Raw genomic sequence first — 17,510 nt, 5'->3', positions numbered from 1 at the left:
CTGGTACACAACTGAAATATAAATAATGCTTAAACTATAACATAAATTTAAAATTAAAAATAATTTTACAGTTTGAAGATACACTATCAAAACAATGAATTCACTACCATTATACAACCAGAAATTTAAAAAAGAGAAAAAAAATTAAATAATTAATAATGTCAAGTTAAGAAGAAAGGGTTCAGAATACCAAAATAATAATAATTGTAGTAATAGTAATAAAATTTTGAGTTTTATTATTATTTTTATTAACAGTACTATTAGCAAATATTTTTACCAAAATTTAACTGTCTGTCCGATGCTTAATAATTATAAGAATTGATAAAATACATTTATATTCCTTTAATTTAAATAGGATTAAACGTCCAAATTCTTTGTTTAACTGTTATCATTAAATTATCACTATAATAACATTAAAAATTAAATAAATATAGTATTAAAAACCTGATAATTATTAATATGAAAAAATTACCAAAATCAAAATTAAATAAATATCAACTTGGCTTGGTGATCCTGACAAAGAATGAAATAAATTCATATCCACAAAAACAATTATGATATTCTACATTCAGATATTTATTGTACTATAATATTTTACATTAGAATGTAAAGTGATTCAGAAAAAAGTGTTAGAAATTTATTTTAATAAAATAATTAACCCAAATTAAGACTTGTAGTATTAGGAGATTCCCTATTAACAATCTTCAAATAGGAAACAAATATACTCACCCATTTTACTGAGGTAATTTTTATATATATACAGTAGATATTGTTTATAGTGACGTCCAAGATTTTAGGTCATTATAACTAATAGTCACAATAACCAATGTTTAGATAGCTTAATGGTACTACTTCCATATGCCATCTAAATGATTATTGTAATACAGTAATAATGCCACCAGATAATGTAAAATATACAGTTAGAATGATTTGCATGCCATGCTACTGTTTTTTAGGCTACAGCATGGTTAGTATTATTTTTCTAGGCTATGTGAAGATTAGTATGTTGGTGTGAAAAAGTAATATTATATTTTAGTATTCATAACAGAGATATGAGTAGAGTAATGCATTCTTTTATACTTGCATAATGTATTAGTATATGTAAATTAATTAGCAGATGGACTACAATGACTGCAAAAAATATGAAGTGAACTTAGTCTATAATGTAACATACCATAAATAATATATTTCTACAAAATTATATTTTAAATTCTGTTAACACTAACCACCTAGTACAGAAAATTGAGATAAGACATTTCTTACCTTAATTTTATCATGATGGTATTTTGCAAGATCCTGCATCCTCAATCATGATTGAATTCATTTTATTAAATTGCACATTAAAATAAAAATATTAAAAATTAATAATATGTTCTATCACTAAAGTAAAACCATAGATATGGTGTAATGTTCATTACAGTACTAGGATACAAATCTTAAAAAGATTAATTTCAATAAAATAATTTCTAAAAAAAAGTTTGTCTTCAATTTAACTTTGTCTTCATTTCTTGATTAAATAATCTTATATTACCTGGGAATGTAACTTAATAGTTATAAAAATATCAAATTCGTATATTTGATGTTGAAATTTCAGAAATAAACAGTGGACTTTCCGTCATAGCAAGTTCATTCACTTTAAGCATTTTAAGAAGCATCTTAAATTAAGCATATCACACTGAAAGTTTGGTTAATAAACTTACTGAAATATAAGTTTTATTTCTTGGAATTATGTAATTTTGTAGATTTCTATTGACCATGTTTCTAACTGAATGATTAAATAAAAGTTAGGTGAACCATCTGCAGCATGAGTTAGTAGCTTATCAAATCTGTTCCACAGTTAACTGCAAGCACTTTGCAACAATGTTTACATGAAAAATAATTTACATATAATTATTTATTTTTTAACCACAAACTGAATCGCTTATTAAATGCATTCTTTTAAAAGATACAGCATAATACTTTCAATCTCTTCTGGGTGATCTTTAGTGATTATATAATTTCTAGGACATTTTTTCACCTATCCATGTTCTTATGTATTACACTTAAAACTTCCAGGACTTCTTCATCCATTCATCCATGGATCTTAAGCAAAAGCAACAGAGTATTTTAGAATTTAGCAAAAATAAATAAAGTTGTAGATGACTAAATAATTTTTAATTAAGAGAATTAAAAATTAAAATAGAATCAACATTTGGCGTCTGATTGTTCAGTTGTTCCTGAAACTAGATTAATAAAACAATTAATTACTGAGAACATGGGAAGAAATAAATGGCATTTTAGTTATTTCTTTTTCATACATCAAATCAATTTTTATTGCCAATAAAACTTCAAAGTTATTTAGCATTTTCTATTACAAAACATCTTATCTCTATATAATTTTCTGGTATATATCAATATATATTTATTATACTATCTTTATTGTTTTCCTCATTATGAATCTCTTCTCTTATTTCTAAACTATGTAAATTCAATATTGTCATTACAGTTATATTCATATAACATTTTAAATGAATAGATAATGTAGTTCAGAATAGGTGTTAAAAAACTTTGGATTCATATATTTTTTTTTAATAATAAATATGAATTTCTCAATGTAAAAAACATTAAGCAAGAAAAATATGAGGTATTTATATATATCCATTACATCTTTCATTTTTTTTTTTTTTTAAATTGTATTCATTCAGATTATTTAATAGATATTATCTTATCAATGCTTTTTTTATGTACAGATCAATTCTGGGATGGGAAGAAGTTATCAGAGCTAGTGGAGGTGAAATAATCTATCCAGAAGTATCAAGAGTTCTATTACGACCTTTAAATATATTGAAAAATCAATTCAGTTTTGAAACATTAGTAGATTTGGTTTCAATCCCACGTATTACTAACATGTAAGAATTTTAGTTAAATTTATTGTTATTGCTATCATATTACTGTATAAAATAAGAAGAAACTTTATTGCATGTCTTACTTTGCTTGTATTTAATGAATAAGATGTAAATATGACATGTGCAAAGCATCAGTTTTTAGTATTTTTACTGTTCTTTTCATGAAAACATTTTTAATTTTTTTTTTTTAAACACTAAAATATATTTTTTATATTAAAAATGTTAATATATAAATCATCAGATGTAAAACATTCTTTCTCCATGTGGTTGTAGACTTGTTTACTTGCAAACTGGTTTTCATATAAGTTTACAAGTTTTCATCCTTTTTAATTTTTAGTATTTTCTTTATTAATTTTCAAGTTTTATTTTAAAGTGTGAGCAAGTAAGTGTGCATGTGTGCATTTTAATGATTCAATTGTATCAATGATAAATATTTAATTTTTTGTTTCATTTAAGCATATTTTTACTTTTTTAAATACATTTTTGGCTCTTATTTACTACATTTGTATACGGCAATTTAATACATCATCTTCTGGTTAATTTAAAACTTTTATAAATAAAGGAATTCCTTAGGAATTGTTTTTATATTACTATTAATTTCATAGTATGTGGTGTTTTTTATTTTAATTTTTTAGACAATTTAATGATATAACTAGACTCTTTAATCTTGTAAATTACATTTTTTAACTCCGCTTGAGTTAGCATGGCTAAGTATTCCATCTCCCAGCCAACTTAAATCCCATGTACTTCTTCACTTCTATTAACAATATTTTATATTAGCTTATCTAAGTCAAATTGATTTCTGGGTTTTTATGTAAGCTAATGTCTTTCAGTTCTCAAATAGAAGTCACTGAGCTATGACTTATAGGTGGGAATTAGTTATGAGAAATGATTTCTTTTATTCTATAAAAGGACAGTCAATAAAAAAATTGAGCATTTTATCGTCTAGCAAATTTTGAGATTAACAATAATTTAGGCTTAATGAAAAATTTGTTCATTTTCTTAATACTTTTTTGAAAGATTGTCTTTATCTTATTTTTAGTAAATAAAGAAACATTTTAAGAACAAAGAGAGAAATGCACTTACTGGTAAAGAAGATATACAGTCAAGCTCTGCACTTAGGAATATGCATGAGTATCAATTTTTTTTTTAACTTCCAGTGTTCCATGAAAAATCACAATAGAATTTGTTTAAAGGATAAAATGATAATTTAATACCTCATTCTATTAATAAAACGATCCATGTGGGATATAGTGAAAGTAGAATTCCCGGTAAAACTAGAAAAAAGAAGTACTTTCATTCCTATCTTATACATTTAGCTGAAAAATTCAATAAATTCTTTTGTGATGTTTCCAGTAATAATATTTACCCATTATCAGACAATGCTATTTATTTTGAATGATCTTGTTGATGATTCAGTTTTTTGTTTCTAGTTGATATTGACTTGCTGATGGTGTTTACAGTTTTATTTTACAAATGCGCAATACAGTATTTCAGTAAATATTAAATATTTTTCTTGAAGGTTGTATTAGCTTTTAATGTTTAATTTTTATGTATTTCATTTATAAATATCGTAATTTGATTATTTTTTTATTTATAGAAAAAGAGTGTAACATTTTGTTTTTCACAAGGTGTTGACAGGCTTATAAGTGCAGTTTCTATTATCATAATATTATTAATGACAATAGTGTGTTTTTGACAGTCAGAAAGCTCTGTAGCTGTAAAAAACTGTTGTCACATGTTCATGGCTCGACCAGGATATTGAGAAACCAACAAACTAAAAATTTCTTATAAATACAATTTATTACTCTAGAACATAGAAAATAAAATAAATAAATAAATAATAATGATAATAGTAATAACGATAATAATAATAAATATATCACAAAATTCAAATAAGCACAAGACTTGTTTAATGGTAGTTAAATTATAAAAATCAGAATATAGTTTAATTACTAATAATGTTATAATGACCTTATATTATTACCTAATGGCTTATATTAATACCTAATATTGCATTAACAACAAGATAAGATTAGAAAGTCTAAAGTTCATACAATTCAATTCTCTGCTAATATTATTACTTTTTCTGTTTACAATAAAACTACCCTACACTTTGTGAATGAATTTAGTATTATCACTTTCACTACTGTTTACCAATAACTTACCAAACAACTTCCTGCATTTAGCCACTGTCCACATCAGAATGCTTATGACGTACTCTTCATTTATTGTTACTAGCACTTACTGATATCACCAATCACACAATCACGTTGAACATGGCCTTGCAGCATTACTGACGGTTCCTGCTGGTCCTGGCAGTTTTTATATCCCCAGGCCTGCAAAACCAGTACCCACCTCATCCCTTAACTATTAAAGCGTAATAGTTTTCATCGTCCGCAACCTTACATTTAACCATAAATTCTTATTCCAGTCCAGTCTATTCTTGTCAAATAACAGCTGTTGGAAGTACCATTGTCTGTATTACAAAGAACAGATTGTTAAACGGACCTGTTCACCTGAGAAAAGGGATCCCTTTAGTTCCTTCAGGAATCCTTTCATTATTATTTTCTCATTTTTTCTTCTTAATTGGAAGGAATCCATTAACCTGGTCAATTTTAGCGGTCCTGTTACAATATCATTATAAGGTAAAATATTAATACTATAATTATAATAATAGTAAGGTAAAAATGATTTTTTTTTTCTTTTTTGCAAATAGTTGTAAATGTTTAGTCAGTGTACTTGTATTAGAAATCAGTTGTGCCAACTTTATTTAATAAAATATCTATCAAGCTAAATTGGTGAATTTTTTTAAAGCAATTTCTTGGGACTTAAGAAAGAAGTATTGGAAGAGTCTCATGTCATCCAGTGCCAATTCACCAATTCAGATTTGTTTTAAAGAATTTGTGTGATAATTCCTTTTTTTTAAATAATATGGGCCTAATGTGATATTTTGTTAGTTTACTTTTTGGGTAGAAATTGCCATATACTTTTTTATTACTTTTTGGTAAATAGCTACATTTTTTGTTCACCTTTGGGGTGAATAATTAATCCAAAGTATTTTTTTTTTTTTATAAATGAATTATATAAAAACACTGTGTATTGTTATTCTGTCATCTGTACAGTTTAGCTAAACATTATCAGTATAACTGTCTGTTCAATTTAGTAATAATAATAACTATCATAATTAGTGAATTTTGATGGTCTGTGTAAAGACAAAATTGTACCACCTATATACCCTTCTGATCATAATTTTACCTCCTGGCAGATTAATCTTGAATGTTTGGCATGTTGAATGTTTGGCTTTTGCAGGTGGCACTAACCCAGGTGGTTAATTTTTTCATAGTCCTTTAAATCAGGTAAAGTTTAAAGGAGATATCTTTTATTAGCATGAGTGTACAGATCTGCAGTCACAGATCTCAGTTCTTAATAGCTTGTTTGATCTTAAATACAATTTCAGACTTGAATGCTTTGATGCAACTGTATTTTGATACTTAAAAATTTTGATGTAATTGTTCAATAAATCAATTTTGGTGAAGATCTGTGTCTAGATCGGGCAAGACATTTAATATGTACTTTTTTCTTTTTTTTACATATTTAGTGATGCTGGAGCATGGATAGAACATCGCCAAGATCTGCTGAAAGAGCCATATTACAAGAAGTTAGAGACTATAATTCAACATAGCACATCCATTCACTTATCACAAAGTGATCTCTCAACATGTCAGATTGATAATGACATTTTGATCACTGATATTATACAAATGCGCTCAAGGTATTATACATGTATAAATTAAAAATGACTTATACTCGAACATAATATCCATTATATCTAAGGCTTTAAGATTTAGAGGGATGGTACACTTCCAAATTTTGTGTAAGTTTGGTGGTTGCTGAGACTGTCCAGTCACTGTAATTTTGCAATGTATAAAGAGGTTTGCATAGTGGCTAATGAATCTTGGCTTATGGAGGAATGGTCAAATTAAATTAACATCTTATGCTTGACTGTCCTGTTCTAGAGACCATGTTATGCTCTGGAACTTCAAGGCCTTGACAGAAAACTGGCCTTTCATTAATGGTGAGGCTTCGTGGTGTGAGCTTCACTGCCATTGCATGAGTTGCTGCACTATGTGGGAGTTTCTTGATAAAGTTGCTTTGTTCAATTATTATTCATCAGTAAATCTGAAAAGGATTAGTTCATCTGTGAAGGTACATTCAGTCTTCAGCAAAGTTTATTCAGATGACAGTATTGTGTAGGACATTGGCTGGCAAAGCTAAATCAGATAGTTGCAATCTAGCGAAGCTACCCAATGAAGGGACATTGTCCCTAAGTTATTTTTATTTATATAACTTTATTTTATACACATTAGGCCTTAATTTAATAATTTAGATTATGTTGTAAAGATGGTAGACTACACATTTTATTCGAGTTTTATTAAATCATATAATGCATATTCTAAAAAGCAGGTGTGGCTCCAAGGGTGATGGGCTCAGTCACTTTCTCTAGGATTCTGTTTACAAATTACTTAGAAAAAAAAGAAAAATTCATTTCAAAATGGAAAATATAATCAGCTGATTAGAAATTAATGTGTATAGCTGAGAATTATATTTTGTATTACTGACTAAAAATATTTTGTATTGCCCCTGAAAACTTGGTATTAAGCCATGCTTGCTTGAAAATAAAATAATAAATGTTACTTACTACCAAATTAGTAAAAACAGTTTTATTTCCTTAAATAACTGATCTATAAATTTTATAAAGTATTTATGTATCCTTTCCATGTTTTGCAGAACAATATCTCCTTTTGAATGTTTCAGTTATAGAATGGCATATGCCTTTTATTATAAAGAAACATCATGCGGAACTTTCTTTAGTTTAAAAAATCTAACTGAATGTTTTGGCATGACTTTACCCTCTTCTCTTGATTATAAACCTCAGGGACTTTACAAAAATACTTTGAGGTAAGTTGTATTAATAATTATAAAAAACTAATATTTATGTAATTAAGAAAAATAATTGTGTAGATCTTCTGACTGTTGTGTGTCAGTTTACATTTAAAAAATAACTATATGATTTAGTTATTTATAAAAATATTTCTGGGTGAGATGTTACACTACCTTGATCAGAAGTAATTGTCTTTATGGATTGATCATCCTCTCCCTTACTATTTAGCATTTCTTCCTCAAATTGGTACCTCCAACTTTGGTGTCATGCTGGCATCGTGTAAGTCAATAAGGTGGTGCTTCATTAAAGAATAATGGTTGGTATCAAAATAATGCTTTTAGGAATGTTTGGGATTTTGTTTGGACTGTTGTGTTTTCTGTTTTCCTTCCAGGGATTGCAAATACTTATTTATTGAGTAAGGTGCCTATCTGTCAAAACCAAACCTTCTAAGTGATTCAATGAGAATATTGTCAGTGTGTTTTATGTTTCTATATTTTCACTGATTACTTTATCTCTGCAGATGGGTAAAGTTTATGGCATTCACATAAAGATGGTTTTGATGTACAAATAAATTGTGTAGTATCCTCAGAGCTGTCAACTTTTGACAGTACAGTAATGCCTGTAGGGACCTGAACTGCCTGCAGTGTTACAGCTACACCCACTTCGTTATTTAATATTTTTCTTAGATTATAAAACTGTTGTTAATTTACTATTACATAAACTTATAAGATACAACAATATTACAGTTAGCCTCTCAAAATTAAAATGACTATTATTTTTAGTTCATAATTTAATACGATTTCATTAAATCATTCATCTAGACTGACCGATTTACTGAATTAATTATATTACTCTACACAAACATTTCATTGCTATATGAAAGCTTATTGCAAGATATTGTAAGATTCCTTGTTCTCATACTTCTTTTCTATAATGAGGTCTTTCAATTGGCTATTTCTTCAGGGCCCCTTTGAACTGCTTTCCTCTTTTCTAAAAATGTTTAGGAAACCAGCTATAAAGCTTCTTAACATATGGTAGAATTTTGGCTTGAAGAGATGAGCTGGAAGACTCAATGTTGAAGACTCCTGTTGTAGTCATGAAAGTCTTAATCTCTTGGTTTCTTTCCGATCACGTTAAGAATAGATAAATATTCACTTCAGTTTTCCATGCATTTTTTTTTAATACGTTCTCACTACTCCCTTTTGAAACTGGAGGTTCTCTGGGAAATTTCTGCTGAAATTCATATGAGCATTTCATACATTATACCTACAACACAACACCAAACTAAAAAAACTACAGTAAATAACAGTTGAACATGTTTTTTTTTTCTTACACAAACTTAAAAGCTTTTCATCAAAGAACACAGTAAACATCTAGCTAAGTATTTTTTTAAATCTGTCAGTTACAATATTTAAATCACAACCGAAGTTGTAATTTAATGAAAGCTTGCTTTCATTATCCAGACACCTCTTTTAGTGATCAAAGTAACTAAATATATACTTAAAAATTACAGTGATCTATATATTTCTGTTATTTACAACAAAAAAGAACCAAATATCGTATGTATACTGTGAGATGGAGCATGGCTGCAGGCATTATCTTTAGTCTATGCTGTTAAGTAGTTGATCGTGACAATTATCAGTTTTTGCTTGTAGCAATGATAAATGTTACAAGTAACATACCTGCATAGTATTTATAACCGATAATGAATCCATGGATTCAAAAAAACTTATATAAATTGATAAATTTATATTAAGCTTGTGATTTTGGTGTGTTCATAGGTGATGTTTTCTAATAATTATATTAATTTTATGTATACATAATATAACTTTTTGTTACTTTGAAATTTTTTTTCAGTTCTGAGCATTTAGTAGCAATTAGATAATATCTATTGGTCCTATTTTTTTTGGTTTTTATAATTATTCTGTTTGCATCAAACAATAATATTTGTTTGATATAGCAAGTACTAATATTATTGTGTTTTTTCTTTTAAATTTCAGATTCTCATACAACAGTTCATCAGTTATTTTAATTGAATCATCTTCACCTTTCTACAAAAGTATTCAAGGATCTGTTAGTATATAGACATTTGAACTACAGTATTTAGTTGATATATGATCTGTGATTTATTGAATTAAGTATTATTGTTGATCAAAACTGGAATATCTCTCTCTCTCTCTCTCACTCTCTCTCTGTCTGTCTGTGTATGTGTGTTTGTTTATTTAGTTTAATAACACATTTTTTTGATTCTGTTTTAACAGTTTAATTGTTATGAATTCAATGTAATTTTTTCCAAGTTCACATTTTGTGGTCTGTATCCTGTCAATCCTACAGGAATACATATAACCATACCTTTATGTCTACTCATTAACGCTGTGAAAGGAGAGCCTTCTAAATGTATTTAATGTAATAAAAATATTCCTTTGATCCGTTCTAGTTTTAGGGAATAAAAAAAAGCTCAGGTGATAAAAAATTAAAACCGCTAAAAATCATTTTTTTCTTTTAGTCTCAAGATGCTTCAAATGTTGCAACCATTACCTAGCAGAAGATACAAAATGTTTATCCACTTTTTCAAACAGGAACAGTATTATATAACTTCCATGATGAACACAACCGTTTTACCAAAATGATTTGGCCACTTGTATTTTAATTTTCTCATTTAATTGGTCTGAAATTATTTAAGTCTTGAGTATCTCAGATACTCCAATTTAATAATTACTAACCTGTAACACTTACCTCTGCTATAAGAAAAATATTTATGAAAATTATTTCAAACAAAATTAAACCTGAATTGGAAAAACATCAACAGCTGGAACGAGTAGAATTTAGTTCAGGATTCTCTACAATAGATCACACCCAGGTTATTAATCAAGTTATTGAAATCACAGTAGAATTTCAAATACAGATATACATAGCATTCATTAATTAGTATAAAGTTTTTGATTCCTTAAAGCACCAGTTCCTATACACAGCATTAAGCTCCCAAAACAAGCCTCCTAAATACATCAATTTAGTAAAATATATACATTCATCAAGTAAGGCCAGAATAGTGATGATAAGTCTGTTTGTATTTTAAAACAGAAAAAGGAGTAAAACAGGGAGATCCTATCATTGGCTTTATTCAATGCAGTCTTAGAGGAAGTATTTATAAAACTGAAATGGACAGAAAAAAATTTAGAAATAGTATTAGCAGTAGAAAATTGACAAATATAAGGTTTGCAGATAATCTGGTACTATTTGCTTCATCTCCAGAAATGTTAGAAGAAATGTTGAATGAATTGGAAAAACAAGGCCGGACAGCCGATTTAATAATTAATGAATAAAAGACTGTTCTTCTAACAAATGGTTAAGAAAGAATTAAAACTGCTCAGAAAGAGAATATATCAAGCAAACAAAACAATCTAGTTACAGCAACCGGTGAACTGTGAGGAAAGAACAAGAAAGTAAACCCAAAGAAGGATAGCAGCAGCTTGGAAAAAATATCGGTCACTTATACTCATTATGTATAACAACCAGGTGAATAGTGTACAGAAAGTTGTGTAACACCTTATCTCATGTATGGTTTCCAAACTTAGATTTTGCTGAAGGAATCTATACAAATTGTCATGGTTACTTGACAATCGTTGAAGCTTGTTTAGTATGAAAGGGAAAGATAGAATTTTTTTTTTTTTTTTGCGGAGAAATACCGTTTACATACCCCACAAGGTGCGGGGGTGTCAGACTCGCACGGGTTCAGCTAGATGTTGTTATAGAGCCTATGTGTGCCTGCACCCTACCAACTAAAACTCCAGTTTAACCGTTCCTCTCCACCCGGGGCCAGTTTTGCAATTAAGTATTTCACAACCCTGGGGGTGATAAGGCAGGAGGGCTTAGGAGTCCTGCAGCTTCCATCGCTGCTGCCCACCCGCACAAGCACGGACAGACGACAACTCCACTGAAGGGTGTCCCTCACCTTCTGACTCTTGACGCTACTTCTGACAGCTACATTATTCTTACTGTTTCTTCTCTGACTGTTGTAGTTCACTGCTTCAACTAGTTAAAACTATAGTTTAATCAATAATCTAGATAACATAATGACTTACCAACTGTACTCACTTTGGCTGGTATTCATATCCTACATCACTGTTTACCTTCCTTTTGGTCATTGGTATCATTCACTTGCTTAGAGGCTACTGGAGTCCTCCCGCTACATCACTACTCAGCCAACTGCTGCAGTGGAAACACCCTGGCGACCACAAATAAAGCCTCCATGGACAGCAAGGAGTAGGCACACGCAATTCTCAGGGCTGCCCTCCTTTGTACTCCCTCCAGCTGTCGTCTGTTACGATCATACCTCAGAGCTCTGTAGCATTCTGGTACACCATACAGTAAAATGGAATTTACTATGTGTGAATACAATCCTCCTTTTAGAAGCCCGCGGCCTAGTCAAAATTCTCAGCAATCTGTTCAGGCTTTGAACAACTTGTTCGGCTTTTACCCAAACTTCCTGGACATAAAACATGAAGGACCTCCTGTGGTCCAACCACAACCCAAGGTATTTTGTATTCTTAACTGCCTGGATCGGCCCTTCATTAGTCACAGTCGGTATAAGTCCTATAATTCTCCTACCCATCATAGAGATAGCCACTGTTTTCCCATATGATAATCGAAGGCCTCTGGCTTTCATCCATCTGCTTACCATATCTAAAGCTTCATTTGCCGCCCTCACAACATCTTCTTTGTTTTCTGCAACCACCAAAGCGAGGTCTTTGGCAAATGCTACTGCATTCACCCCTTCTGGGTGCTCTAGGCGTAAGATCCTATCAAATGGCCTTATACTATTCCATAGTATAGGTTCCAACACTGAGCCTACCAGTACAATGTTATAATCTGAAAAATAAATAAAAGATTTACTTACAACAAATACTTTATAGATCACAGAATAATTAGAAATAAAGAGAGTAAGACAATCTAATGATAACATTTATCGATATTAACGATAACAATTCTAATGTAATCTTTTAGCAGTGAATAAAAGTATTTCTTATAAATAAAAGTTCATGAAGGTGGCTGGTAGGAGCTGACTAAAACACAGTGATGCCGCTTAAAATAAAATAAAATAAAGGATTAAAATTTTCTTCTGGAAATACGTTTTTGTTCAGATTTAGAAAGCAAGTTTTTATAATTTATACTTATTTTTAAAAATTACTCTGTAACTTTTACAAATTTTTAATCAGGTCTGTTACAAATATTTCACTCAAATAATACATTAATATAACAATCATTGTGTTTTAAAATAGAATTTAATTATTTCTTTGTGATAGACCAGTAATATTTTTAAAACTTTGTTGAAAGTTAATTTTGTATTTTATGTAAATATATAATTTAATAAAGGTAATTAAATAAATTATTTACTGTATCTATCATTGGAACCAACTTTATTTTCTATCTTTTTATAATAAACAGACTTTCTTAGTTTCTTTATTCCTTTAAAACCTTTTTCATATTTTTTTTATTATTTTTTTTTTTTTATGTTACGTATCCAAATAAGATGTAAGATTAAAGATAAAATATTTTACCTAGTTTATCATCATGTGACTGTTTTTGTGTTGTTATAATGCATTTTTAAACATTTTTTATCTAGAGTTTTTTACTAAATGAAAGTTGTCGAAAGTTTAGATTAGCAAGTCGGTACATGTACTGAAACTTATAGTAAGTAAATAACAACTGTAGTAGAGCATTATCACATTTCAACTATACACACACAGATTTTTAGACACATATAGCTATGTATTCAACCTATCAAGACAAATTTGGCTTATATGTGCTTACAAAGTAGTTTGACAAAAACTACTTATAAAATGATCTGCTGTTCAATAATTAGTAATAAATAACCAAGAAAATCTTATTACAAACTGCTTCCAAACTTTTCTATCAAACACTAATGATAATATGTTGGATTGCGTATTTTTTTTACTCGCCAGACAATGGTTTCATTTATTATATGATGTGAATGTTCAAACAATTGAACATTCATGACATGTATGGTTACCTGAAAACTCACATATCATATGTGAATAGCCTCTGCCTGATCAAAAACTGTGGGAGTATGTATATTAATTGCTAAGAGAAGAATAGTCATCCATAGATTCCTTACAGAAACAGTAAATGTGGTGAATTAAAATTGCTTGGTTTAAAAAAAATTATGCCATGGCATGTATAACCTGTCAATCAATGAACCTGCTGACAGAGGTGTTCAGAAATAGAATTTATTTCTAAATTTGGAAGAAAAGGCCTACCTTTTGTTTCAAGGGAAAAGCTTGCTGAACTCTGATTTCTCAATTTTGAGAGTTGCATAAAAAACATTTACAGAGAAATCTTTTGCTAATGGTAGAATACTAAATTAGTTCCATTAACTTTATTTCATACTTGCTGACCTGGCAATGCTTTGCCATTGCTAGATTTTAGTATGTATATATATATATATATATATATATATATATAGAGAGAGAGAGAGAGAGAGAGAGAGAGAGAGATTAAATAACACAAATAAAAGTTTGATAAAACTGAACATTACAGAACTTCACAAAATTTAACCTTTCCCATCTTCTCTATTTCCATTTTTCACAAAAATATTTCTTTACATGTAACTAATATATAATCTGAATGTGAACAAAGTCAGACCATAAATGCAATTTATCCAAATATCTCAACTCCAGCACCATCTCGTGGGTACACTTTTTTCAGAAGTATTTCTTTCCATGTAAGCAACACATATTCTGAATATGAGCCCAATCGGACCATAAATACAATATTTTGAAATATCTCGACAGCGCCAACTAGTGGGTCACACTAATTCAGAAACCTTCGCAGGCATGTGCACAACTCTTCATTGCAATCGGATGAATGGTATAGATACACATAACGGGACAAACAAACAAAAAATATTCATTTTTGTATACAGTCAAATTCCTGTAACTCAAAATTTATTTTAATTCCTGCCCATATTGTATTAGATTATACGGAGATATAATTCCTTTAACTCAAACAAAGATCCTATTAGTCGAAGTAAAAATTTGATTAGTTTATTATAAAAAATAAAATAAAAAAAACTGAAGTTTAACATTAGGCCTATAATACTGATCTTTTTTTCAGTTCAGAAATATGAAACAAGCATGATTCACTTCCTGTACTATGTGATAACAAAGAAAGTACCAGTGTAAATGAAGAAGTTTGTAATATGTGGATAAACTGTACGCAAAAAGAAATTATTTGCACATACAATGAATCTGATATTTTTAACAGTGATGAAAGTGAACTGTTTTACGAATGTTTACTTGACAAAACTTAACTTTTAAAGGTGATAAATGTCACAGTGGGAAACAAAGTAAAGACTGCATCACAGTTCTTTTGGTGCGAACATGTCGGGGATAGAAAAATTGAAACCTCTCTTAATTTCAGTGAAACATAGCTGTCTTTTTAACATATTGTGAACAGTTGTTTTAGGAATGCCCAACTGTATAAAACATTTCCACATGGATTTCCTCAGGCTACACAAGAAACTTGCTCGCACTGCTTCAATCATTTCATCAGACATTGATGACCATCCTGGATGTGTTTGCTTCAGTAGCTGCCTGTTTCTTTAGTTGGTATTCATGCCAAACAGATGTAACTGACTCAAACATAGCATGCCACAACACACATTGAACCTTTCTCTGCATCACAAACGTGATGACACTAATATGCTTGTGTGTACTGGAAACACAACACGCATGTGTTCATACACATAAACAGAGTGTTTTTTTTTTCATTTAATGTGTAGTTCATCACTCTATAATGCTTTGTTCCGAAGCTATAACCATTTAAAACTCCACTATTATTTTATGGACACACTGTATCTATTTTTCCTTATCATAAATATTTTCTCTGCTGTGTTATCTAATTTTTTGTGACATTCATACTTGATTGGTCATTTTATATAGTGAAAATGTATTCTGTTATGTATCATTAAGGAATGATTCAAAGATCTAGATAGCAATCCATTAAGCTGCTCAAAACTTCTGGAAAGTGGTTGACATATGGAATATAAAAGATGAATCTATTTATAAGACTCTCTTTTTTCTTTTTTGCCTCGTCATTTGACTGGTTTGATGCAGCTCTCCAAGATTCCCTATCTAGTGCCAGTCATTTCATTTCAGTATACCCTCTACATCCTATGTTGCCTGCCTGCACAATTTTTCCCTTCTACCTGTCTCTCCAATATTAAAGCGACTCTTCCAGGATGTCTTAATATGTGGCCTATAAGTCTGTCTCTTTTAACTATATTTTTCCAAATGCTTCTTTCTTCATCAATTTGTCACTTTATCCACCCATCTGAATTTTAACATTCTCCTATTGCACCACATTTCAAAAGCTTCTAATCTTTTCTTCTCAGGTACTCCAATCATTTAATCCAAACATATACTTTCAGAAATATTTTCCTGATATTTAAATTAATTTTTGATGTAGACAAATTATATTTCTGAATGAAGGCTCGTTTCGCCTGTGCTATTCAGCATTTTATATCGCTCCTGCTTCATCCATCTTTAGTAATTTTACTTCCCAAATAATAAAATTCTTCTACCTTTGTAATCTTTTCCTTCCTATTTTTATATCCAATGGTTCATCTACATTATTTCTACTACATTTCATTACTTTCATTTTGTTCTTGTTTATTTTCATGTGGTAGTTCTTGCGTAGGACTTCACGCATTCCATTCATTGTTTCTTCAAAATCTTTTTTACTCTCAGCTAGAATTAGTATATCATCAGCAGATCATAACATCTTTACCTTTTCACCTTGCACTGTTACTCTAGATCTAAATTGTTCTTTAAAATCATTAACTGCTAGTTCTATATTAAAAAGTAACAAGGATAGGGAACATCCTTGTCAGACTTCCTTTTCTATTTCGGCTTCTTTCTTATGGTCTTTAATTATTACTGTTGCTGTTTGGTTCCTGTAAATGTTAGCAATTGAATAAATTGTGAAAGCACTCCTCCATACATAGTGGAATAAGGTCCTTCTTTATTCCACATTACATCCTACTTTATTTATTCTGTACTTTGGTTGATTTAATAAAATAAATAAAACTTTTTTTTTATGATATTCTGTAAAATAAATTTTTATTTGAAAACGTGTAATTTTTTAGCTCAAAGCTAATAGATGATAGTCAATTGTGTATCCATAGTTTAGTTTCAACATTTTTAGTTATTATTAATTATAGTACATAATAAAAAAAATTATTTGGTAATTGCTATGTTGATGGTTGTTTAAATGTTTCTGTATGAATACCAAAGCTAACATTAAAATATAAATTCAATCAATTTAATCATTTTATGACATTATGTGCCATAAAAATCCAGTTGTTTGGTGTTTTAAAGCTCCTGATTTGAAAAATATTGTTTAATCGCTGGAAGAATCTGGTAAAAAATGCACTAGATATGTAAAAAAGTGATACAAATTGTAAGAGCTTAAGTATTTTTTTTGTTTGGTTATAATACAAGCATAAGGGAAATAAGGAATAGAATATTTTATCACATATATTTAATATGACTGAAGAAGTTTTTATGTAAAAAAAATATTCTCATAGAATTAGCATTTTATTAGCTTTTAAAAAATATTGTAAATCAGATAGGATCCGGTGTGTATGGATGCAGTTTTTG

General features: G+C 29.3%; 1 protein-coding gene across 3 annotated transcripts in view; it reads left to right on the top strand.

The window, feature by feature from the left end:
* Positions 1-13,126, top strand: part of LOC142323662 (protein O-linked-mannose beta-1,2-N-acetylglucosaminyltransferase 1-like) — a 45,662-nt gene extending 32,536 nt beyond the window's left edge. For 2 of the 3 annotated variants that reach the window (XM_075363714.1, XM_075363716.1), the window contains 4 exons: positions 2,730-2,888; positions 6,487-6,660; positions 7,677-7,847; positions 9,831-13,126. In XM_075363714.1, the coding sequence (XP_075219829.1) occupies positions 2,730-2,888; positions 6,487-6,660; positions 7,677-7,847; positions 9,831-9,915 (589 nt within the window). In that variant the 3' untranslated portion in view covers positions 9,916-13,126. The remainder of the gene's footprint in view (positions 1-2,729; positions 2,889-6,486; positions 6,661-7,676; positions 7,848-9,830) is intronic. The other variant, XM_075363715.1, reaches the window with a different exon arrangement.
* Positions 13,127-17,510: the final 4,384 nt, after the last annotated feature.

This window comes from Lycorma delicatula, chromosome 4 (genome assembly GCF_047948215.1).
Source record: "Lycorma delicatula isolate Av1 chromosome 4, ASM4794821v1, whole genome shotgun sequence".
NCBI classification, from domain to species: Eukaryota; Metazoa; Arthropoda; class Insecta; order Hemiptera; family Fulgoridae; genus Lycorma; species Lycorma delicatula.
Note: the sequence above shows the minus strand (reverse complement) of the source record. Positions and strands in the feature narration are given on the sequence as shown.